This window comes from Molossus molossus, unplaced genomic scaffold (genome assembly GCF_014108415.1).
Source record: "Molossus molossus isolate mMolMol1 unplaced genomic scaffold, mMolMol1.p scaffold_m16_p_10, whole genome shotgun sequence".
Lineage (NCBI taxonomy): Eukaryota > Metazoa > Chordata > Mammalia > Chiroptera > Molossidae > Molossus > Molossus molossus.
The window spans coordinates 20,557,704-20,584,325 of NW_023425345.1; the positions used below are offsets into that span (position 1 = coordinate 20,557,704).

The 26,622-nt window shown below is 46.6% G+C and overlaps 1 protein-coding gene and 1 pseudogene across 2 annotated transcripts in view; one reads left to right on the plus strand and one right to left on the minus strand.

Moving 5' to 3' along the window:
* The window catches only part of VWF (von Willebrand factor), a 125,460-nt gene extending 110,143 nt beyond the window's left edge, over positions 1-15,317 (minus strand). The window contains exons 1-6 of the mRNA XM_036250841.1: positions 15,091-15,317; positions 13,932-13,986; positions 11,961-12,125; positions 3,709-3,811; positions 3,225-3,433; positions 920-1,044 (exon numbers count right to left, since the gene is read on the minus strand). Of these exons, the coding sequence (XP_036106734.1) occupies positions 920-1,044; positions 3,225-3,433; positions 3,709-3,811; positions 11,961-12,125; positions 13,932-13,986 (657 nt within the window). The 5' untranslated portion in view covers positions 15,091-15,317. The remainder of the gene's footprint in view (positions 1-919; positions 1,045-3,224; positions 3,434-3,708; positions 3,812-11,960; positions 12,126-13,931; positions 13,987-15,090) is intronic.
* Positions 15,318-17,679: 2,362 nt separating this feature from the next.
* On the plus strand, positions 17,680-18,499 carry LOC118624526 (annotated as a pseudogene). The gene has a single exon (XR_004958372.1). The product of XR_004958372.1 is annotated as a protein FRG1-like (transcript).
* Positions 18,500-26,622: the final 8,123 nt, after the last annotated feature.

Below are 26,622 nucleotides of genomic sequence, written 5' to 3' on the forward strand. Positions count from 1 at the left end.
GCTCACCCCCTTCTCTCCAAGTGGGAGGTCCTGATTCTGGGGATCCTAAAGGGCAACTCTGAAGGGGAAAGAGCTGCTAACTAGCGACCTCACAGGTGGAAGTGAGGCTGTGTGTGAGGGGTGGGAGAGGCCACTGTCTGTGCCAAGCTCAGGGACATGGGCACACACAGGTTAGGAGGAGGCCATGTGACCACAGAGGCAGCCACGGGAGTGATGTAGCCACAAGCCAAGGACCACCGCAGCCACCAGAACTGAAAGAGACAAGGGGGGTCTCCCTCGAGCCTTAGGGCGAGTGAGGACCTGCTGACACCTTGATCTTGGCCCAGGGAAACTAAACGGAGTCTTCTGACCTCCAAAATCGTGAGAGAATCCATTTCTGTTGTTGTAAGCCACTAAGTTTAAGATAATTTGCTACCTACCGCAGCCTTAGGAAACTATCACAAGCTGGTCGCTTCAGGCCCACACCCTCCCCAGCCCCCACCCCCCTCCCGGGAAAGTAACCCCTTCCTGGTGATGTGCGGCTCCTCCTAGCTGTACTTTAAACAATCACTCGCTCAGCACCTAAAAAGGAATTGTTTTCCATTGGCAGAATTTCAGACAGGGGTCAGATGATATAGCGATACGTGGGGAGTGCAGAGCAGAAAAGTAGAGTCACTCACTATACCAAGTCGTTAGACCAGACACATGCTTAGATTTCCAGGCCCAGAACAGCATTAGAATTAGAGTTAACCAGACTGTAGTCACAGCTGGTTTTGAGGAGGAAAGGGACCCATGGGAACCCTACATTGAACAGCCAGAGGGACCCACAGAGGTAGGCCCATTGCTCCCCTAGGAAGAGGACTGAGACGAGATGTCCCTCTGCCTCTTAACTCCAGAAGTCCCATACCATCCAGACACATCCAGCCTGGGCTGTACCCACCTTCTCCATTTCCTCAGAGGAGACGTTGCAAGGGCTGCTGGGAGGTGATGCCCGTTTGCACCGCTGTTCTCCACTGCTCATGGCCCAGGAGTTGGCAAAGTCATAGGGGTCCGAGGTCAAGGTTCCTATGGAGAAAAGTTTCAGAAAAATGAAGCCACATTTGTACCTGATCCAATGTCTGAGTGAAAACTCTGGGTCTGTCATCTCCTGAGCCAACTTCCATTAGATTCGTACATAGACATCTGGGGTGGGAGTACTTTTGTGCAGCGCTCAGCACGACATGCTAGAGCATGGACACCAGAGTTCAGCTAGTGCGTGGTGAGGGACGGCTGGCTGGATGGGCCAGTGAGGAAGACAGCAAGAAAGATAAGGAACGTGCCCATCCATTCCTGCTTCTCCACGCCTTTGCACCCCTCCTCACTGTGTGTGGAATGTTCTCCTCTCTCTTACTGCCTTGACTGCTTCCACTCACTCTTCCAGATGTAGCTCCTGAACCACTTCCTCCAGGAAGGCCTCCTGAACTGACTCTGCTCCCTTTCTACCTTGCTAGCCTGGGTTGGGTGGGCCCCTTCTCTGTGCTCCCTCTATCAAAATTCTCATCGTCCTTTGTGTTGGCCTATGTTTTGCTTCTATTCAGCCCCCATTTAACACTGGGCTCTGAAACTCAGGGCACAAGCTGTGTTTCTTATCTCTAAATTCTTATCCGGCAGGTTGTGGATACTCAAAATATTTTTGCAGGGCGAAGGTAAGGATGTGACATGGAGACTGAGCCCTGCGATCACCGCATCCCTACGCTCTCTCAGCATCTGTGCCTTGGTACGCACAACAGTCACACTGCTGTCCGCTGCTCCCAGCAGGCTCGAGAGCACCACGGCCTACACGGCATGGCGGACAGCGGCACCAATAACCCTGCCGAACCCTCACTTCAAAGGAACTTAAAGGAGCACTGAGGCAAGCGGCCTTTGCACAGCCAGGTCTAGGAGGGTGACGCTGTCTCGAGGTCAAAGAATGTATTTGGAAATAGGAAATAAAATATCCCTGGGCAAAGAAAAGAGAAGTAGAACCTTAAAAATATAGTCAGTTGGCACCTGGGATGTCAGAGAAATGTCTCGTTACACGTGTATTTACTTCCTCATTCCCAGAACCTGCGAATATTGCCTTATAAGGCAAATGATGTGATTAAGTTACAGATCTCGAGAGGAAGAGTTCATCTTGAATGACCTGAGTGCACCTTAAATGCAGTCGCATGTATCCTTCGAAGAGGCAGAGGGAGAGCAAACAGGCACACGTGGAGAAGGCGGTGTGAAGACAGGCAGAGACTGGAATGATACGACCATGAGTCAAAGATTGGCAGCAGTGGTCGGAAGAGACAAGGAATAGATTCTCTCTGAGGGCCTCCAAAGAGAGTACAGTCCTGCCAACACCTTGACTTCCGACCTCTGGCCTCCTGGAATTCTGAGAGAATACATTTCTGACGTTTGTGGTAGAGGGTAACTGCAGGAAACTAATACATGGGAGGAGCCAAAGGGAAGGGAACTTAAACTTGAGAGTTTCTGATTGTGATAGGCACTGCTGTCCGGGTTCTCGGTTACCCCAGGCCACATGAGCTAGCTCACTTTCTAATACACCAGATTAAGGAAAAGGCAGAGAAGTGGCTTTGTGTTGGGCAGGAAGAGCCCCAGAGAGAATCAAGACCTCTGGGGTCTGGTCCCAGCTCTCCTTCTATGATCCCATGTGATCTGGGGCTGAACCCACCATGCTTCTGAGCTCAATTTTTATATGTAAAATAAGAGGTTAGACTAGGTGACCTCCAAGATCCTTCCATCCCTGAACTTCCATGAATGAAACTCTAGGAGCTGGATCTGAAAGGAGGTGTGAGGATGCCTAATAGATCAAGTTAGAAATACTCTTGGGAAAAGTCCCTGAGAGCCTACGCTAAAGCCCAGCTAGGTTGACACCCATTGTGTCAGGAAGCAAGGTTAACTTCCTGTTGAGTCTTTATCAACCGCACAGAACTAAACCCACAAGCCTCTGAGGATGATTTCCAAACTATCACCAGAGCCCTGACGTTTTGCCAACAGGCACCATCTACCATGTGGAAGTTGCTACGGGGAATTCAAATTTGAACCAAGTCAGGTCTGAGGAGCTGCGGGAGCTGGTGTGACGGGAAGTGTAGGCGGTGGGATGGGAGGCTGAGAGATCAAGTTGGCAGGCACGCTGAGGTGAGGTCGCGGGGAGGCTGGCCTGCCAGGGACGAGCCAGCGTGAAGGTGTGTTACAAGCACGATGCCTCCAGGAAAGCTTACCTTCTTGAGTCCTGAAGTCATCTTCAGCAAGGATGTTAAAGTTGCCACACAGCCCACAGGTCTTATTGAAGTATTTGTCTGACAGCAGGATCTGGAAGCTGCCGCTGCCGTCCATCCTGGCCACGAAGCCGTAGGCCTCACTGGACACCTTGTAGTACCCAGCCTCCGTCTCTACATACAGCCCTTTGGAGGCATAGGGCATGGACACGCTGGAGGGGCAAGAATGAGCTTAGGAAGTGGACTTCTCATACAGTTTCGGCTGTCCCTCCCGTCCTACAGCCCCAATCCCAGGCTAGGGGTTCAGACTGCGGTGCAAAGTGGCTAAGGGCTTAGACCAGCAGTCAGGAGCCCCCCCTGGCTCTCACCCCACCCTGCGACCGGCTTCCTCTGGACACATGTATGTCCTCTCTCTTGGCCCCAGCTTCTTCGTGTAAAAAACAAGAGGGGCTTCTTTTAATTCAGACAGTCTGGGCTTTGGACTTACCTCCGGTCCCCCTGCAGCACAGTGCCATTGACAAACAAGTGGATGTCAAAAAATTCCCCAAGATACACGGAGAGGCTCACTCTCTGGCCATTTTGGAAGTCCCCTGAGAGACAAGAGTCAGTCGTGGTGAGTATTATTCAAGAGTTAATACATTTATAATCATCTTCTCTATAATCTTATCTCAGTGGAAAACTAAGGACATAACAAATGGGCAACAAAATCTCCCCCAAAATCTCACTGCTCACTCCTCTTCTTATTCACCTAAAAGCATTTACTGAGTGTCTTCTGGGTGCATAGCCCTCTGGTAGTCCCTTATATTTCTCAAAAGAAAAATGTAAAAGCGCAACCTTTTTCTGGGAGTTTACAATCTAAATATAAAGCGAAGACGACCATGCAATGATTGAAGACACTGTAAAGCAGTAAATAAAAGTAAGTTATGGGGAACAGGTACTCTAGGATGTATTACTTAAAATGTCCTCTTAGGATAGCCCTAACAGGCCCTTGTTTAAAATAGAGATTCATTCTAATGAATAAAATAAACTGACCAACAAAATAGGTCCAGAGGTATGGATGCATGGAACAGAACAGATTTCAGTGTGCATGGGGGCGGGGGGGGGCACGGTGCAGGAAGAGAGTAACCAAAGAACATATATACATATATGCATAACCCGTGGACACAGATAACAGTGTAGTATGGGGAAGGCCTGGGATGGGATGGGGGTTGGGTGGAAGGTGGCAAAAGAGGAGAAAATGGAAGATGTCAGTAATATTGTCAACAATTTTAAAAAAGAAAAAAAAAAAGCTAATTGATTAAAAACAATAAAATAAAATGGAGACTCGTGAGTCCCACCTCAGTTGACTGATTTTGATTCTCTGGGAGAAGTGTACAGGTTCTATAGGTAAAGTCCCTTGGTTTAGAGATTCTACAGGTAAGTAATCAGTTTGCCCTTAGAGATGTTTGGATAGCCAAACACAGGATAAAACTGTCTCTGACAACATGACAGTGATCCAGTTATGAGGGACAAACAGAGACACAGGCGGTCACAGTGACATGGCAGCGGACACAAGGCAGAGACACGTTTGCAGCGTTACAAAGGCCTCGCAATCCCACAGCGAGTCCCTGGGAACCGGTGCGGGCGCAGGGCCCTGGGGATCCCAAGATGCCTGGGTGGCCATGGAAACAGAGCCCCCGAGACCGAGCAGCTGATGGCAGCAGGGAAGGCGAGGGCAGCCAGAGAGCAGAGACGGAAGATGCCGGAGAAGGAGGAGGCAGCTGTGGGGCTCCTGGAGAAATGGGGCCCAGGGCCCAGATGGAAAGTGAACCTTGAAAATGAGTAAATGTGCTTTCTCCTCGCTGGGTGTGGGCTCCAGCTCCTCGGCAAAAGAGGAGTCAAGAATGTCTGTGGAAAAGTCCAGGGAACACGGGAGGTTTGTCAACGTGAGGTCCTGCTGCCACCGCTGGGACCACTGAGAAGGAGGGTGAAGGACAGGGCCGCCTCAGTCACAGCCCGGCAGAGGTCTGCAGGGAGTTCCCCTCGGGGCCCGAGCTGGACTGAGGCTGCTGAGGACAGTGGCCACCTGGGACACACACACACACACACAGACACACACCCCTCACCAACTAGAATGAGCCAGAAAATAGACTTCTGGTGAGATTTCAGTGAGGGCTGTCACATGTAAAGAACTAGCCCGGCAATTTTCAACCCCTTTCATCTCATGCAACACATAAACTAATTATTCAAATCCTGCTGCACACCAAAAAATATATATTTTGCCCATCTGACTTTTGATTTATTCGCACTAGATGACTATTGTGTTGTCTGTTGCCATTTTTTTATCTGACAATCTACAGGAAAAGAGGTCAGTGCCTCTGACTAAATAGTCAGGTGTTGCATGTTTTAAAAACTCTTGCGGCGCACCGTAGAAACTCGCTGAACCAGCCCATTCTAAGAATAGAGTCTTGAATGATAGAGTGTTAGCAGCTCAGAAACCACCAGGAAAGGCCCCGCGTCCACACACCTCATCCTGCCGAGCTCCGACCCACAGTCCGGAGTTAAAGGGGTGCCAGCCGAGGTAAAGGGCTTTCGTCCTGTTCGGCCGAAGAGCCTCGCCTGCCCTGCAGGCTCACTGACAACAGTGCTCGCGGCTGGCACATCTTCAGAAAGTGGAGCAAGCTTTCTGGCGGCCAGAAGTGAGCCAAAGAGAAGCACACAGAACTAGGTGGGTGAGGAACACGTCGGTGGTAGAATCCGAGTGGTGAGTACACGGGTCTTCACTGTCCCTGCTCTATCACCTTTTCTGTATGTTTGAAAATGTCTGCAATACAGTGTTGAAAACACAAACAAATGGAACAGCCTGGCAACAACCTCCAGTTTGCAGTGGACCAAAGACTAAATCCCTTCCCTGGCCTCTGCTGGGGCTGACACTGAACACTACCCCCAGCGTGGAGTGAGCTGGCTCCACCTACCACCCACCTGCTGGAGAGGGTACCGTGGCCCAAGAGGTCAGGGTGTCCAGGTCCCTAATGACACAGAGCCCATGTACTCATCAGTATAGTTCTCCCTGCCATCCACCCCCAGCCTCACACAGCAGAGGGATGGGTGGTTCTGTCCCTGCTTCACAGGGTCACTTGACCAGTATGTCGCCTCTGGGCCGAAAGCATCTCACTCCGGGAAGCAGGGGAGGGCTCCCTGTGAACCACTCCCTTTAGCAGGCTCTTCCTCACCTTCACGGAAATTCAGAAAGGACCATGAGCACAAGTCAGCCAGGAGCCTGTGGCTGGGGGTGGGCAAGGAAGGCTTTGGTTACGATCAGGAAGCTTGGAGTGGGGTACCACCCTGCAGCTGCAGACCTGTCACTCTTCAAGGATTTCAGTGATGTAAAGTCACCTAACCAGTCACTTGTTCCCCAGGACACAGAGCTGAACAGGTGCATAGGAAAGCCCAGAGGTTACTCAATGCAAGATTGAAAGATAGAACTGCAAGGCCGGACGAGCCAACAATGCAGCAGGAGGAGGAAGTCGATGAGAGAGAAGCAGGAGAATATGAGACAGAACCCCAAGGCTCCCACTGCATGGCGGTGCATGGACCCCCTCTTTCAGGTAATGATGAAGGTAGCCTGGCCCCACAGACATGGGACTTGGGTCCTCCTAGGTGGCTGACACTCGGGGTAATGTGCCCATTGTCACAGAGCTAGTGACTGATGACACAGCTGGGACACAGACCAGGTGCTGGTTTAAGTATTTGAAGGGCCAGCTTTGTGTGGCCCTAGGAGAAATCAGCATCAGAGGGGGCAGCCTGATTGGCAGTGCCCACTGCCCACTGGGCGCGGAATGCATCAGCATCCTGCAGGGGGACATGGAGCTGGCTGCCCAGGATCATTACCCATCTAGGGGCAGGAGTGGACAGGGGGCTGGGGTTGGAATCTTTAGTGAGGACTGAACTCTAAGGAGCCTGCGGCATTGCTGGCCCTGAACAGCTGAGGGAGTCCCTGATGCAGTCTACCCTCATCCGAGGCAGGGGTCGTCGGCAAGAGCATGTTTGGAAGTGTGTCCCAGAGGCCTTCCGATCAGGAAAACATACTATGGCAGCACGGTGAACCTTGAAGATCATCAAAACAAGTGGCTTTAAACCTTTTTTCCCCCAGAAAAGCAGAGTAAAAACACAATTTGCTTGCCAGGCCAGTGTGGCTCCATGAATTGAGCATCGACCATGCACCAGGAGGTCACTGGTTCGATTTCTGGTCAGGGCACATGCCCAGGTCATGGGCTCGATCCCCAGCAAGGAGCATGCTGGAGGCAGCCAACTGGTGTTTCTCTCTCATTGATGTTTCTATCTCTCTCTCTCTCCCCCCCCCTTTCTCTCTAAAAATCAATAAAATATATTTTTTAATTTACTTTATGACCCAATATACACACACTCACACATTTCATATATTTACCCTCCCCATGTGCCATGCACTTTGATTTTTTTCTGATGTCTTCTGTTTCATTTCATTTCATTTTGTAAATGCTGGTGACAACCAGTAAGTGAATTTTGTCACCAAAATTGAAATGACTCAGTTTGAAAAACACAGATGTGGCCGGCTCCATTTTAGAGGTGCAGAAACAGAAGCCCACATTTACAGCAGGGGTGCCCCACCTTTACAGCAGGGGTGCCCCACCTTTACAGCAGGGGTGCCCCACCTCGGCAGTGCCGACAACTGGGGCCAGGGACTGCTTGTTGCAGGGCCGCATCTGCCCACCAGCCACATCCTCCCCGACCTGTGACAACCCAAAGTGTTCCAGACACTGCCACATGTCCTCTGGGGGAAACCACCCCAGTGAGAATAGTTGGTTTACACTGTTAACTTGGGGCAGAGCCCACACCAGGGTTTTCTGACTCGAGTCCAAGTCTCGTTTTGCACCACAAAGCTGCCCGACGGGGCATCTGAGCGCTGCGGATTCAGTTTCCCACTGATGCAGGGGAGAACTCTAGATTTGCCTTCTCTTTTATTTGCTTTGGTCTCTCCCTGCAGAACTCGGGGGAATCTGATGCTGTGCAGCCATCAGGGGGACAAGCCATTAGAGACGGCCAGTGAGGCCGGGGGAGAGGGACAGTGTGGATGGGACACCGCCACACCCCACCTACCTGCAGGTCAGCACCTGCCGTAGCTGCTAGGAGGAGATGGGCTGAGTGTCCACCCCAAGAGGCCAGAGCAAACCAGGGACACTCTCCCCGTGGCTCTTGCACTCAGTGGCCGAGGAGCTAAGTGGGGAACGAGGTCCCCCCCGCACGTTGGAGCAGAAGCAGCTGAGTACTTTCTGGGACGCTCCGTGTGGAGCTCGCTAACCTGCATTCCTAGCGAACACTTCACTCTGCTCCTATGATTCTGACACTAGTGATCATTATCCAAACGCTGAGAAACAGAAATCTGCTCTGATACCATTTACTGATGAGGAGACCAGGCTCGGCGGGGGAAGTGACTCAGCACGTTGGTGGTGGTTTCTGGCTCTCTCTGCGCTGGCTTGTGAGCCAGATCCTGCCGTGTGGCTTCAAAAGAGCCGTCTCTCCAAGAGGACTCCTGCCTTCTCTTCCTCTTCCCGTGTGCTGGTGGCCTTGGCCTGGGACCCTGGGCCGGCCTGGCCAGGAGGGGCCCGCTCAAGGAAAGGGCCTCCCCTTTGCACCAGGGGGTCCTTCAGGCTGAGACATAAACACTTCACTCAGGATGTGTTCGAGGTCCATGGACACTCAAGAGGAATGGGAATTTGTGAGTTAGAACTGAGAAAACAGGATGTCTCTGGAGAACAATAGAGCAGAGCTGTGTTCGAGGACAGTCATGCTCGAGGAACTGGCCCTGCAGCATCCCAGCCTGCTGGGCCCCGGCCCCAGTCCCCTGAAGCAGCAAGTCCGGCTCGCCCTCCCCAGGCCCAGCCTCCTCATATTTTTTCTCCCCTCCCAGTGCCTCCCCACCCGCCACCACCATCAAAAACAGGAAAAAATAGCCACTATTCTCTCTGATGTTAGCAGCACGATTTTTGGTGGGAATTAAACCAATCAACATTAGAGGGTGATTGATCCATAGCCAGGTCTCGACCAATGACCTAGAAAACTGACGCTTGACAAGAACACTGTTACAAGAGTAAGGACCCAGGGCAGGGAGAGGAGGGGGTGTCCCACTGAGATGTTTCAAAACAGAGAAGCCTAACACAGCCCTTCGATTCCTCCTTGGCCACGAAACCCAGAGGATGGCCAGAGAGGCAGGCCTGCGCACAAACCCACACGGACATGTTGGGGAGGAGGCGATGTTGCCCTAACCTTGAGAGAAATGGGCCCGGGGCCCAGCAGCCCCTCGTCTCCACCATGTTCAAGTTCGACCAGTGCAAACCCTGTGTTAAGGTGGCTGCTTTCAGTCACTAAGGTTCGGGCCACAGTTCGCATGTGCAAATACTCTATTCCCTTGATCCTCACAGGTTCCCCCATTTTAAAGAGGAGGACATGGAGGCGGAGACACAGTGCAACTCCCCTAAGGACATTCCATGAGGAGGGACAGCAGGGAGCACAGGTTTTCTGACTCCAACTCTGGTTCTTTTCATACTTCCATTTCCTGCTGGGGACTGAGCCACCAGGTCCCCTGGGACAAAAGGCTGCCAATCAGCACAAATAGATGAGCGCAGTAGTGGAGAGGGCCAGAGTGGTGGGGTGGAGGAGCTTCGGAGGAGGTGACAGTGACAGCCGAGAGTTCCTCTCCAGGGGCTGCCCTTACGGGGGAGGAGTCCGGAGCTGGGTTTAATATGGGACAGGGCGTCCTGGCCGGTTTGGCTCAGCGGTTGGAGCATCAGCCTGTGGTCCAGAGAGACCCGGGTTCGGTTCTCACTAAGGGCATGTACCTCGGTTGCAGTCTGTCCCCGGCCCTGGTTGTTCATGTGGGTGGCAGCCACTTGATGTGTCCCTTTCACATTGATGTTTCTCTCTCTCTCTCTCCCCCCCCCCCTTCCTCCCACTCTATCTAAACAAAAAATGGAAAAATGTCCTCAGGTGAGGATTAAAAAATAAAAATAAAAAAATATATATATATATGAGAGACAGGGCTTTTCCAACTTGCTGCTCAACTCCCTGACCCCAGAATGTGAACCCTGTGTCTGGTACTAAGACTTCATTTTGTATTGTTCACAAACCCATCTCCAGGATAAGGAGTCTGGAACAGAGCCGAGCTAGAACACTGTGGAGTCAAGGCAACAACCCCTCCAAGGCACCTCAGTATCTCCATCGGGTCCCCTTTCCTGGAAACACCACTGAAGCCCAAAGCCATTATTTCCTTCTTTCAAAATCTTCCTCCTTACACTCCATCTCTACTGACACCCCCGGACTCATCTCAGGGAGAGGATCTGTACCATCTCCACTCTGATTTTGATAGATAGACAGATGATAGATAGATAGATAGATAGATAGATAGATAGATAGATAGATAGATAATAGATAGATGATAGATAGATGAAAAAAGAAAAAAATTTTTTTTATGATGAGAACTTTTAAGATCTACTCTGTTAGCAATTTTCAAATATACCACACAGCGGAGTTGACTGCAGTCAGCATGTACATTACACCTCTAGTACGTATTCATCTTATAATTAGAATGTTGTACCTTTTGACCACCTTCCTCCAATTCTCTCACTCCCCACCTTCCCCATCTGGCAACCACAAATCTGGTCTCTTTCTCCTATGAGTTTGGTGTTACCTTGTTTTGTTTTGGTTTTTTGAGTCTACATATAAGTGAGATCATACAGTATCTGTGTTTGTCTGGCTGATTTCACAGAGCACAGTGGCCTCAGGTTCCATTCATGTTCCGACAAATGCACCATGATTTTTAAGGTAGAGAAACCGACTTAAAATAAACATTGGGACCACCTGACATGGGAGGACCTGAGCCTTCAACTTTCTAGGGAAAGTGGGGGTTGCTTTCTTTCTCCCCAACGTGGGTCTGTCCGTTACTATCTCAACCTCCCCAAGGCTGAGGACCCCACATTTGCTACATTGTACAGCACCCTTCACTCACACACCACACACATCTAATGAATTCTTAGAGTGGGAAGGTCACCAAACCCCAGTTTCCAGCACTGCCTCCAGCCTCACTCCCAGCCTTGGCAAGTGCCCTCTCTCCCTAGTACAGAGGCAAGTTCCTTCATCCTGACAAACCCAGGATTAAAACCCAGGACTTCCTTTTACTATCCGTCAGCCCTTGGGAGAATCAGACAACTCCGTGAGTTCTCCACTTGTGAAATGGGGTGCCTACATGTGTCCCTGCATCTCGGAACTGCTGTGGGGATGCAGAGATGGCATGGTGCAGTACCAGCACTTTTCCAGGAACACAGTGCTCAACACCAGCATGATACTCTGAATTCCACCAAGAACACGCAAAGATCCTGCCTGTTGCTAGGGGCTTTGCCTGTTACAAAGCACCTCTGGTTCATCATTTCTCTCGATGCTTTGGAGCTCCCAGAGTGTGGCCTGGACCTAGAACAGCGGCCACAGTCACTGAAGAAGCATGAAGACTCTCCATCACACCAGGTTCCCCTGGACAGAGACTCAGGGAGAAGCCAAGGGGAGCCCTGTGTAATGGGAAGGCCGTTCCCACCATGCTCTCCGCAGGGATCTTCCAGATCAGGCACTGTTGTAAGGAAACTCCCCTCCCCTCCCCCCGAGGCCTCCCCATGTGCCAGGGCTGAGCTCAGCTGGCTGCCACGCCATATTCCTCCTTTCAATGCCCAAACTCACCTATGAGCGAGAAGGAGTGTTTCTGACAGTCCCCAGCCAGGAGGTAACTGCAATCTCCAGCAAAGCTGTACATGCTCTCATCAAAGGTGTTGATGAAGTCATCTCCAAAGAGGCTACAGCGGGCCATCGACGAGCTACCATGCGGCCCTTCTGCACAAAGGGTCCCTGGAGGGAGAGGTCACGTTGAGCACAGCTGGGACCACCGAAGCCCTCCAGCCTTGTAGGGCTGAAGCTGCATCTCACAGAAATCGGGCTGTGGGGAAGAACTTTCCATTCTAAACACGACCAAGGCTGTTGCTTTCAGCCCTTAAATATGGCCCAGGTCTCATAGCAACAATGGAGGAACAGTTTTTCAGAAAATCTATTTGGTTTAATGCCATTTACATACTCATTTAGAATATGATACATGCTCATTATAGAAAATTTGGAGAATACAGAAGAAAAATACAAAAAAGTTAAAATCATCTGTAACCAACATTCAGCAATAACTAGAGTTAACTTTTTAGTGTTTATCTGTTCTGTTTATAGCATATACACAATTGTGGGGTTTTTACAAATTTATGGTTATCCTGTGCAAACCATAACCAATTTCTTGATATTTTCAAGAATTTATCATATCACTGTGTATACTTCTAAAATATTGTTTTTGGTGACTGCATTATACTTCACAATAAATATATATAACATAACCCCCTATTGTTAGGTTCTTAGCATTTTTCCAAATGTTCCGATATATAAACAGATTATAATGAGCACCTTTGTACATTAATCTACTAGTATATCTTGAACAAGTTAATTCTAAACAGGTCAGCGTATGGGCCTGACACATAGAATCTATGAAGTGTTAACTCCTGCGGGGTCATATGCTAACTCCCAGGGGACCCTCCTGCCACCCTCACACTGTGTGTGTGTGTGTGTGTGTGTGTGTGTGTGTCTGTGTGTCTGTGTATGTGTCTGTGTTTGTGTGTGTGTGTGTATATGTGTATGTATGTGTATGTGTGTATGTATGTGTGTGTGTCTGTGTGTGTGTATATGTGTATTGTGTGGTATATGTGTATGTATGTGTATGTGTGTATGTGTATGTATGTGTGTGTCTCTGTGTATATGTGTATGTATGTGTGTATATGTGTATGTATGTGTCTGTGCATGTGTGTATATATGTATGTGTGTGTGTCTGTGTATATGTGTATGTGTGTGCATGTGTATGTATGTGTGTGTGTCTGTCTGCTGTGTGTGTGTGTGTGTGTGTGTGTGTGTGTGTGTGTGTGTTGGCAGGTGGGGAACCACATCAAAAAAGCTCTTAAGTTTTCTGGGTCCCCTGGCACAGGACCCACCTAGCTAGAAGACACAGAGGTGTGACCCATGTACATTTTGTCACAGACTAACCTGTGTGCAGCAGACTGGATGCTGCTGGCCTGAGTGGTCTAAGTGGAGACAGGCCAGGGTCAGAAAAAGTTCCCTCCTGTCATTCACAGATTCGGAATCTCAGTGACAGAAGGAAGATGGTGCGGTGCAGTGGGGAAGTGCTGGCCTGGGACCCGGGAGACCTGACCTCTGCTCTTGGCTCTGCGTGACTTTGGAGCAGTCAGTTATCCTCTCTGCCCCTCAGTCTCTTCACCTGCACTATGAGAAGGACAATGAGATGACCTCCACAATCCCTTCTGAACTGGTCATCTGTCCAAGCCCTGGTTTTCTTCCTCCCAGTCCTCCAGCCCCATCATATAGGACCTTGTACTTCTTAATTCCCCAGCTGGAGACAGCACCTGCTCCTTGAGGAACACGCGTCAGGGGCAGGGCTCTGTGAAACCTTCACAAGAAGAGGTAACCAGGCAACCAGTGTCTCTGGCAGGGCCAGCACAAGCCTAACACAGGCTAGGCACACAGCTGCAGGCACACCTGCTTCTTTCCGGAAGAGGGTTATTCCCAGTGGGCGAGGGCAGGAGTAGAGAGTGGGAGTACTTTGTTACATACCTGGCAAGGTGAGGACCAGAGCAAGCAGCAACCTTGCAAGTCTGGCAGGAATCATCTGCAGAGAAGCAGGAAAAATGAGCTAGTGATCACTGCCCTCATAGATGGCTGCTGGTGTGTGCTACCCACCATCGTGAAGTGGGGGAAAAGTCATTATTTTTTAAGCAAGAGAGATGATTGATTGGTCTATTTGTGCCTTTGAACATGGAGTGCCGGTCCCAAAAAAAGCCCCTGGCCAGGGTCAGCGCCAAGAGTAGCAATCTCTGTGAGCCAGGACCCCGGGCACTTTTCCCAAACAGCAGTCTCAGAGCCATGACAGAGGAGCAGGGCACTGTCTTCCCTGCGTGTCTCGGGCCAGCTGGACCCCTCTCGTCGCTCTGTGTGCCTACAGAAGGGCTGATGCACACCTAATCCTTCCAGCCTCTTCATCCTTCCACACTTGGCAGCAAACGGGAGTTGGAACTGTCTTATGCTTTTGTTCCAGATACCCCAGCTTGGAAAACACTCAGGAACCATTTTTGCTGTCAGCCACCCCCACCGTACCATGAGCCCCTCACTCGTCTCCATGCCCAGCATCCAGGAGATGCTCAGGCAGTGTTTGCTGAGTCGGCCAGATAAATGCACAGGAGTCTAATAGTCCTGAGCCTGGAAAAGGGTCCCCACTGTGTGACTCCCAGAGAGGGACAATGGACCCCTGTCACAGCCATCTCCTCTGGGAAAGGTTGCTACACTAAGTGCAGAATTTCTCACTTGAGATTCACTTGGTGTGACTCCTTTCCTATCCAATACCCCATCCGGCCAAAGAAAGAGAGATAAACCCCATCTATTATTCATCTGTGGAAGGAACACTTTGATGTCAATTACGGCCGAGTCCCAAAGCAGATGCCTCCCCACACGCTGCACATCAGGCTGCCCCCAGGAAGTACCAGAGGCCACCGCAGAGCTTGCTTCAGTCTCGCACAGTTGAATAGTACAAGCAGTAAAGCCCGGGCAGGAACAGAAGCAGCCACAGGACACCCCCAGAGGCAAGTGGAGGAGGGGGTATCAAGATGGTCCCCGGCTTTGAATCACCCTCTAAACAAGGCCCTTCAAGTCCAGGGAGAGGGACCAGTCCTGGTCTTTCTCCCACAGCTGCACCAGCCCCCCTCCCAGAAGATCGTACCTTCCCCTGCAAATGGGGCTGCAGGTAGCTCCAAGGTCCCTTGGGAAACAGCCACAGTGGTGCGGCCAGCCCTAGGCCATGCTCCCCAGCAGCTGCGGAGCTGACAGACTGCTGCAGCTCAGCCCTTGCTCCTGAGTGACCCAGGGGCTGCGGACTCCCTGCTGCCAGGCAGATAAAGCCCAAGTTGTGACGTCCACCAACCCCCCCACTTCCCACCACAATAGCTGTGAACTGCCACAACAGGGGACTGGCCTCCTCTTAATGAACAAGAGGAAACAATGAACGGAAATGGTATTAGAACTCCGAGCCGATAAGGCTTTGAACAGTTTGGTGGGAGACCTCTTGGCAGCCACCATAATGAGCTGCCTTGCCCTCCCCATCCCCCCAGTACCCAGTCTCTGGTCCTCCCCATACAGACAGGCTGGTCGAGGCTGGGGAGGAATCCAGACCATGTCAACAAGCAAGATCCGGCTTCCAAGGCCAGGTTTTAGGGAAGTTTAGAAAACACCTCAACCCGAGCCAATTTAGCTGCCATGTTTGGAGGAAGGAGAGAACTAATGCTTCCTGTCCACAGTAGGTATGAATGATCCAGCTCTGGCCCCTGACAAAAACAGTCAGTTTGGGTCCTGGCCAGGATTAATGGACAAGTTTAAGGTGAGGGGCCTGGCCGTAGGTCCAGGCCTTTGTAAAGTGATGGCTGGGATGGTGTGCTTCTAATGATCCTCCCAAAGATTCTTCTACTACTCATCCCCTGATCTTACACACACACACACACACACACACACACACACACAACCACATACACACAGCACACAAACACACAGACACTTCACATACACATACAACAAACACCACACACACACACACACATACACACCAATCCTTCTCAACTTCCAATTCCCAAGAGCCTCATTTTCAACATCATCTGCTACATTTATTCCTGCTAAAAGAGGTCGCTGAGAAAATAAGGGAGGAAGGAGACTCACATGGTGGGATCCCGGGCACGACAACAGGCAGCCTAAGACACACTTAGGTAAGGAAGCCACCTCGTTGCTTCTCAAGCGCTACCACCTGCCCAAGACTCTGGGGAACCATTATGCCCCCAGCCTCCTTCCTTCCCCCGCACTCCCTTTACCAACCCAGGAGAGGAAGATGGACCTTCCCAAGAAAGAAATGATAGAAGAGGCAGAATTGGCATAATATAGTGGAAAAGGTACTTAAGGATTTTCATTTCCAGCTTTTTTTAATAACTGGGTATCCTAAAAATGTATCTACTACAAAATATCTTAAAATGCTATGTTAAATATGACAATGTTCTTTAAATGCACTGCTAAACAGGGAGGAAAATAAAGAATATCTCCAACGATCAAGGAGAAAAAGAGCCCAGATGAGAGGAAATGGTGCAGGCCTGTGTGGTTAGCCATTCTGGGTCCCCTCCTGGCTTGGGGCTGAGCCTTGCTCGTAGCTGACACCCTTGAAGGGACCCACCTTCCAAACGGTGGACTACGAGAAAAAGTCAGCCACCAACATAGAAGATAAGGAACTTGTCTGTCTCCATCTGTTTTGGAGGCAGGAAAATTGTCTTTCTCCAGAATCTGTAGCCATGGGCCTGCACTCATGGAGGTTTCAAGTTCAAATTGATATCATCACATGGTCCAGAAACTCCCAAGCTGAAAAGTTGACACAGATGTTAGTGTGAGGGCAGTATCTGGGGTTCCAGGCAGAGACAAACAGAAATCAATCTAAAAGGATACACACCTTCTAGCCCTGGCCAGTTGTGCCTAGCGGTTAGAGCGTCCGTCTGAGGTCCAGAGAGACCCGGGTTCGGTTCCCATTAAGGGCGCGTACCTCGGTTGTAGTTTGTCCCTGGCCCTGGTTGGGTCATGCGGGTGGCAGCCACTCGATGTGTCCCTTTCACATCAATGTTTCTCTCTCTCTCTCTCTCCCTCCCACTCTATCTGAACAAAAAGTGGAAAAGTGTCCTCGGATGAGGATAGAAAAAATAAATAAATAAATAAAAGGATACACACCTTCTAGCCCTGGTTGGTGTGGCTCAATTGGTTGAGCATCGTCCCTTGCACTGAGCGGTCACAGGTTCAATGCTCAGTCATGGCACATGCCTGTGGGCTCAATACCCAGTGGGACTATATAGGAGACAGCCAGTTGATCTTTCTCTCTCTCTCTCAAATCAATTTTAAAAAACATATGTTTTTTAAAGGATACAAATTCTCCCCAGGTCACATATGATACCCGCAGATAAAGCTCTCTAGTGGATGAATTCAAATTTACACATTTTAAAACACTTGAGAAAAAAATTTACCATGAGCAAGAATAAGCAGCCACAACCAAAAGCAGAATTAGATCCCCCAGAAACATCAGATAATAAAATGGTCAAATAGTGATGAAAAAATAAGAGTATTTAGGGGACAATAAACAGGAAGTACAACTCTATCTGGGACTCAGTGTTGGGGTGAAAAACACTAGGGATTCTGCAGAGACGCCTCCGCTGCCGCCGGGCGCTTTTGCAGGCCGGGGCTCCGTGTCCACCTCTGTGCCTCCCTCGTCCGTCCCCGCTCCAGTCGTGTTTGGTCCTCAGCCGGCTCCAGCCCTTCTACAGGAGTGTCCCCAGAACCATGGCCGAGTACTCCTATGTAAAGTCCACCAAACTTGTGCTTAAGGGAATCAAGGCCAAGAGCAAGAAGAAAAAGAACAAAGAAAAGAAGAGAAAAAGGGAAGATGATGAAGAAACCCAACTTGATATTGTTGGAATCTGGTGGACAGGAACACACTTTGGTGAAATTTCAGGAACCATAGCAATTGAAATGGATAAAGAAACCTACATACATGCACTTGACAATGGACTTTTTACACTGGGAGCGCCACATAAAGAAGTTGATGAGGGCACTAGTCCTCCAGAGCAGTTTACAGCTGTCCAATTGTCTGGTTCCAGAATTTCCCTAAAATCTGGCTACAGAAAATACCTCGGTATAAATTCAGATGGACTTCTTGTTGGGCGTTCAGATGCGATTGGACCAAGAGAACAATGGGAACCAGTCTTTCATGATGGGAAAATGGCTTTATTGGCCTCAAATAGCTGCTTTATCAGATGCAATGAAGCAGGCGATATAGAAGCAAAACGTAAAACAGCAGGAGAAGAAGAAATGATAAAGATTAGATCCTGTGCTGAAAGAGAAACTAAGAAAACAGATGATATTCCAGAAGAAGACAAAGGAAATGTTAGACAGTGTGAAACCAATTATGTAAAGAATTTTAGAGCTTCCAAGACCACAAATCTAAAATAAGTAAAGAAGACAGTAAAATTTTTAAGAAGGCCTGAAAAGATGGATTTTTGCATGAAACACTTCTGGACAGGAGAGCCAAATTAAAAGCTGATAGATACTGCAAATGACCAGGACTTTTGTCTCTGTCCTTTGGTTGTTGTTTTGTTTTTGTTTTTTTCTGAATAAAATAATCAGTGTGAGTGTTTTTACAGAGTTAAAAAAAAAAAAAAAAGACTATTTAAAACTATCATAGACTAAAGAGCAGGATTTGAAAATATAAAAAGACATGACCAATTAACATAGACAACAAAGCTGGGGATGGGGTGGGAGGGAAGGAGAGGAGGGTGTCAATGGGGGGAAAATGAGAAACATCTGTAACAAAAACAAATTAATAAATAAAATAATTTTTAAAAAGAAAATATAAAAAGACATTATGAGAAAAGAACAGGAAGACTTGAAAGAGAACTTTTAGAAATTAAAATATATAGTAAGTTGATTGAAAAATTCAAATACAAACACTAGACATTTCTAGAGAAAAGTCTGGTAGAAGAAAGAACTAAGGAAATTACTCAGAGATAAGGAGATTTTAAAAATGAGAGACGTGCTAAGACACATGCTAGAATGAGAAAATCCAAAGAGGAAAAGTCCTTCGATGTAAAGTGTGTGTCTCTGTGTGTATATATAGAATATATACATTACACTAGATGCAGTGCCTTAGCTTGAATGCCCCCAGAAGCAAGCCTTGAGAATTTCAGTGCAGATGATCTATTTGGGAGAACAGGAAACACTGGCAGGGAAGGGGGGACATGATAGAGGGAAGGGAAAGCAGCCAATAAAACATGTTTATTAAGCCAGCCACCACATGGGCATCCACATGGGATTCCATGAGGAAAGTCCGGCAAAAGGGTAAGGCACATGCCTGGGAATTACCCTACTCTTGGGTTAAGCGCACAGGGGTATTTCTACACCTAGAGCAGGCATTAACTCCTCAACACTTCTGTTCCTCGGGACAAAGTCGCAGACACTGTCATCTAGAGGAAACATGAAGAGTTAAGGTCAGAGGAATGTGGACGGGTCTGCAGCATCTGCTCTACGTAGTGAAATTATCATTCAGCGTTAAAGGAAAGAGGAGACTTTTTTTTTTTTTGAGAAACAACAGTATATTTTACATTAACAGTGCTTTCTGAAAGAACTGCTAAAGAAGTTACTTCAGAAACAAGGAAATTAAACCCACAGAGAAAACGCCAGAAGAAAAGGTAAACAAAGAAATTGGTAAATACTGGGGTAACTATGAGCAGGCAGTGATTGCATAAAAATAACAACAATAATGATAAATTGGAGAGTTAAAAAAAATAAAATGGAACCGTATGGCTGGTGTGGCTCAACAGTTGAGAATCAACCCATGTACCCAGAGGTCGCCAGTTCGATTCCCAGTCAGGACACACGCCCAGGTTGTGGGTCTGATCCCCAGTGGGGGGCATGCAGGAGGCAGCCAATCAATGTTCTCTCTCATCGATGTTTTTATCTCTCTCTTTCTCTCAAATCAATAAAGAAAATAGATAAATAAATAAGCAAACAAACAAACAAATAAATAAAATGGAACCAAAATACCAGACAGCAACAGCACCTAAGTGGAGGTGTGATGAGAGTGAAAGTGGATTAAGGTCCTTGTATTGCTCAGAAGAAAGAACGCGGTGATAACTCTAGACTTTGTTAAGGCTAGAATGCATAATAACATTTTAAGACAGACTATAAGAATAGAATTAAATGTACATGTTCCAAACCAATGGGGGAAACAAGAAATAAGGAAATGTAGATTGGCCTGGGAGAAAACATGGGAAAACAGGACAAATAGCATAAATAAGATAATAAAATCTAATCATTGTTAGACAACAACAATAAGTAAGAGATTATCAGATTAGCTGTCTTTTAAAAAACATACAATTCAGCAGTGATCAAGAGACAGGCTTAAAACAAAAAGACACAGAGACTGCAAGAGGAAAAAAAGAAAAAGGCAAATGATAACCAAGAGAAAGCTGATTATACTACTATCAGACAAAACACTATCAAACAAGTCACTACTAGAGACAGAGAGAATAAAAGATGATAAAAAGACAAATGTACCAGGAAGATAGAATTAAAGATTCATTTGTACTTCATAATACAAACTCAAAATGTACAAAGAAAAAAAATATTGGATTATAAAGCAAAGCAGAAAAACTTTGAGTAAAAGTCAACAGCGTCCACTATGGAAAAGAAACAAACCAAAACATTTTAGTAAACTACAAAAAGAAAGTAATGTCCTTGACCTGAAAAACAGAGCAAACTTCAGAATTATGGTAAAATATAAGCCACTTTCCCTGTTAAAACCAGAACAAGACAAAAATAGCCAGTATTATCGCTGCTAGTCAACATTGGATCAGCTGCCCAGGCCAGTGAAGAAAAAAAGAGAAAGAAAATAAAATATAAGGTATATAGCCCAGCTGGTGTGGCTCAGTGGAGTGAGCATCATCTCATGGACTGAGAGGTCCCAGTTCGATTCCCTGTCAGGGCACATAGCAGGGTTGCAGGCACAATCCCTAGTAGGGGGCATGCAGGATGTGGCCAATCAATGCATCTCTCTCACATCGATGTTTCTATCTTTCTCCCTTCCTCTCTCTCTCTAAAAAAAAAAAATCAATAAAAACATATTTTAAAAGTATATATATTTTTTTATTTCCATATATATTGTATATATATATATGTGTGTGTGTGGTATATAGCTTCTAAAGGAAAAAGCAATGGTTATTATTTGAAGATACGACTCTCTACATAGGAAAATTCCAGAGATTTCTACATTAAAAAATCTACATAAGAATATTCTATGTAAGAGTGTTTTATGAATTAAGCAGTTTGTTAAAACAAGGTTAATTTTAAAAATCTATTAGGTTCCTATATAATTATAAAATGCAATATTTAAAGTGACCTTATTAGTAAAACAACAAATACAATAAAATCTGCATAATACCATATGCAGAAAATCATATTTTGTTGCAAGACATTAAAGAAAACCCAATGGGAAGGTACACTGTGTTCATATTAAGTCCCAATACTGTAAATTTACCAGTTATCCCCAAATTAGTCTACAAATCAAATACAATAACAAATGTAACATGGTCTTTCATGAAATTAGACAATCTGAGTGAAAATCCATTAGTCTACAAATCAAATACAATAACAAATGTAACAAGGTTTTGAATGAAATTAAGCAATCTAATTGAAAATTCATATGGAAACAAAAGATTAAGAATAGCTCAGACACATCGGCCTGCGGTCCAGAGAGAGACCTGGGTTTGGTTCCCGCTAAGGGCATGTACCTTGGTTGCAGTTTGTCCCCAGCCCTGGTTGGGTTGTGTGGGTGGAGGCCACTCGGTGTGTACCTTTCACATCGATGTTTCTCTCTCTCTCTTCCTCTCTGTCCCTCCTACCCTATCTGAACAAGAAAAAAGGGAAAAAAAAAGAATAGCTCAGACAATTTCAATTTTAAGATTGCCAACAAGAAACAAACAGTATCTATTATCAAAAAGACTGAAATAACAAGTGTTGGTGAGGATGTGGAGAAAAGGGACCCCTGTGCACTAATGATGGAATGTAAATTGGTGTCGAAACTATGGAAAATAAAATAGAGGTTCCTCAAAAAATTAAAGATAGAACTACCATGTGATCCAGCAATTTCACTTCTGGGTTTTCAACTGAAGGAAACAAAAACACTAATTCAAAAAGATATATGCACACCATATTCACTGCAGCATTATTTATAGTAACCAAGATATGAAAATAACCTAAGTGTCCGTCAATGGATGAATTATGGTACATATATACAATAGAAATTTTATTCAGTTATAGAAAGAGAATAAAATCTTGCCATTTGCAGCAACGTGAATGGACCTTGAGGGTGTTACACTAAGTGAAATAAGTCAGACAGAGAAAGACAAATACTATACGATCTCACTTACATGTAGACTCTAAAAATAAAATAAAAATTGAATTCATAGATACAGAGAATAGATTGGTGGTTGCAGAGGGTGGGGGAGTGAAGGGAATTACAAAGTACAAACTAAATAAGTCACGGATGTAATCTACAACATGGTGACTATAGTTAATAATACTGTGTTGTATATTTAAAATTTGCTGGGAGTAAATGTTTAAAGTTCTCATAACAAGGAAAAAATTTTGTAATTATGCATGGTGATGAATGTTAACTAAACTTATTGTGGTGATCATTTCACAATATATAAAAATACCAAATCATTATTTTGTACATTTGAAACAAATATAATATTATTATGTCAACTATATCTAATTTTTTAAAGGAATTATAAGTGGACAAACAGCTCAGTGGCAATGGATAAGTGACATGGAAAGGCAATTCAGAGAAAAGGAAGAAACCTAGTCGGCCAGTGAACATATGAAAAACTGTTCAACCGCCCTGATCACCAGGGAAATCCAAAATAAAACCTCAATTAGTTATCTTCCCATCGGATTGGCAAGGATATGGGATTGCTGGAACTATTTGCTCCTGTTAAGACAAATGGTATATCACTTTGGAGAAAACTGTAGACAAGATGCTCTGTCCCATGGCCCAGAATTTGCACTCCTAGGAATACTCCCAGAGAAACTTCCATCCACGCGCACAAAGCAATTTGCACAGAATGTTCACTGCAGCAGCGAAGGCAGTTCAAATATGCAAACAACCTAAATATAGTTCAACCAAATGAATAAATAAGTCGCAGTACATGTATCTTATGAAATACCAAATAGCAGTTAAAGAATCATCTAGTCTACACATATCAACACAGATAAATCTCAAAAATAAAAGCAAGTAGCTGAGGATCTCTACCACATGACAGCATTTATTTATTTAATAATATCAAAAATAAGGGGCAAATTTGGAAATATATTAACATGGGACCAAAGTGGCTGGAACATGGACACGTATCTTTATATTATCCTCTCTAGTTTTCTTTATGGTTGAAATTTTTATTTAAAAGATACACCCCTGTGTTTCCTCAAAAAATTAAAAATTGATCTGCCATTTGACCCAGTGATCCCACTTCTGGGAATATATCCTAAGAAGCCTGAAACATCCATCAGAAAGAATATATGTACCTCTATGTTCATAAAAGCACTATTTATAATTGCTCAGCTCTGGAAACAGCCCAAGTGTCCATCAATAGATGAGTGGATAAAAAAGCTGTGGTATGTATATACAATGGAATACTATGCAGCTGTAAGAAAAAGAGATCTTTTATCCTTTGAGACAACATGGAGGGACCTGGATAGTATTATGCTAAGTGAAATAAGCCAATCAGAGAAAGACAAATACCACATGATCTCACTTATTTGTGGAATATAATGAATAAAATAAGCTGATGAACAAAATAGACCCAGAGACATAGAAAGAAGTATGGTTCAGACTGACAAACCTCAGAGGAGGTGGGGCGGGTGGGATGGATGAGATAAACCACAGAACTTATATGCATGTATGCGTAACCAATGGACATAGACAACAATGCTGGGGTTGGGGGGGGGGGATGGGGAGGAGGGTGTCTGGGGGGAAAAGGAGAAACATCTGTAATGAAAACATATTAATAAAAATTGGGAAAAAAAAAATTTTAAATAAAAGATACAGCCCTGAAGCAGTGACCTGGCGTGTTGGCTTTGTCCTTACAAATAACAGAGTGACCAGCATCTTTGCACACGCATCTTTCCACACGTGCTTTTTTGCCTTAAAACAAATTCCTAGACGTTAAAAAAAAAAAAATGGCTGGGTCAAAGGGCACAAAAATTGTTAAGACTTTTATACATCCTGCCAAGAATTATAGCAATTTCCTTTCCATAGCATTTTATTGTTGTTGTGGACTGAATGTTTGTGTCCGACTTCCCAAAATTCATATGCTGAAGCTCTAATACCCAACATAATAGTATTAGGAGTTGGGACCTTTCAGAGGTGATTAAGATTAATGAGGTCATGAGGGTAGGGCCCATGATGGGATTAGTTCCCTTATAAGAAGGAGAGACACCTGAGTTTTCTCTTGGCCACATGAGGACACATTGAGAAGGCAGTCATCTGAAAGCCAGAAGGTGGGCCCTCCCCAAACCTGAATCTGCAAGCACCTTGGTGTTGGCCTTCCAGTCTTCAGAACTGTGAGAAATTAACGTCTTTTGTTTAAGCCATCCAGTCTATGGGATTTTGGTATAGCAGCCTGAGCTAAGACAGTTGTTTTTGTTTTTTTTAATTTGGTAATTTAATTGGGAAACACTGGTATTTAATAAGTTTTTATTGATTTTTTTAGAGAGAGAGGAAGGGGGAGAGAGAGAGAAAAACATTGATGTGAGAGAGAAACATCCAGCTGCTGCCTCCTGCACACCTCATACTGGGGATGGAGCCTGCAACCCGGGCATGTGCCCTGACCAGGAATCGAACCGGGACCTCTCAGTCCATGGGGTGACGTTCAGTCCACTGAGCCACACTGGCCGGGCAGCTTATTGTTTTAATATACATCCTTTTAATTATTGGGGAAAGTTTTCTAATATTGCCCATTTGTATTTCTTTTTTTGTGAATCTCTTGCTAGCTCATTTTCAACAGAGATGTTTATCTTTTCCTATTGACTTGTAAAAGCTCTTTATAGATTAAGAATAGTATTATTTTTTCTCCTCACAGTAATATGTGAACGTTCTTCACTTTAACTTTTGTTTACGCTGGGTTGGTTTTTTATGTACAGGAGTTGGGGGAATTGTGTGATGTTCCTTTGGGGCAGGGGTTGAGGGCTAGGAGACACAGGTGCAAAGGAAAAGTACAAAACACAAAGTGGAAGAAAGGATACACAGCGAAAGATCAAATCTCCTTTCCGCCGGTGAATAACCACTGTCCCGGTGAGCCCTGAACAGAAGGACTTCTGCGGACATGGGCTTTTCATTACTAAAATTGGGACAGTTCTCAGCACACTGGGAGAGTTGGCCACCCTACCAACCCCCTAGATTCCTTCTCAGAGGCAAGACTACTACCAGTTTCTTGGGTAGCCTTCCAAAAATATTACAAAAGTTTTAAACGTTTATCTTCAAATCTGAATGTGCATCACAGTCTATAAACCTGCATTAGCAAATTTTGTCACATCGCTTCATTGTCTTTAAATCAAATGAAAGCTAACCTTCTTTTTTTTTAATCCTCACTCGAGGACATTTTTTTCCATTTTTTTTGCACAGATAGAGTGGGAGGGAGAGAGAGAGAGAGAGAAACATCGACGTGAAAGGGACACATCGAGTGGCTGCCACCCGCACGACCAACCAGGGCCAGGGACAAACTGCAACCGAGGTACATGCCCTTAGCGGAACCGAACCCGGGTCTCTCCGGACCGCAGGCCGATGCTCTAACCACTGAGCCAAACCGGCCAGGGCGAAAGCTAACCTTCTTCACGGGCAGGGTGACACAAGAATCCAGGGGGTCAGGGGGTGCTCAGAAAACTAATCAAACAGCTGACATCTTTGGTTCACCCCTCTTGCTGCTTCCTCCTTCCCAAGCCCACAAGACTCCTTAGACCGCTCAGCCACGCTACCTGCGTTCACAAGACTCCTTTAACCAGCAACTTCCAAGCCCTGTTGGCATGACCTGTGGGTCCAGCAGCCTCTGAATCCCCAGGCCACTGTAAGGTAGCCAGGTGCCGCCGGTGGGAGGTGGGAAGAAACCAGAGAGCCAAACAGCCAAATAAGCAGAAATCAGGCTTTATTGGGTACACTCCGGGCGGGTTCACAGACTCTGGGGGGTCGAGTCCGAGAAGCCGCGCCCGATGCTGGGGTTTGTGATTTTTATATCTGCGCCTGTGGCAGCGGGAACTTGTTGTTAGGTTAGGTCCTGAGGGGCTACGCATGGGGGCCCCTGGAATGTGAGTCTATTGTCCCGGAGCGAACAGTTCCTGGACTAGGACAGGAGAATGGGACAGGAGTTGGTCTATGAGTTCGGGGCAAACAGTTCCTGAAACAGGGTGGGAGTCTAGGTTGGGTAAGCGAGGTAACGGCTGAGCAGTTTGCCTGGTGCCAGTTCCCAGGCTCTCGGACAGCCACTACTTCAGCTCCATGATGAGCACCAAGAAAGGGTAGGCCACCCAGGCGCAGCCGAAGTGCAGGGACACCGCCAAAGGAAGGCAGCAGGGTGAGTCCACGGACCTCTTCTTCTGGGGACTCACACCCAACAGCACACTTAACTGTCTCCTG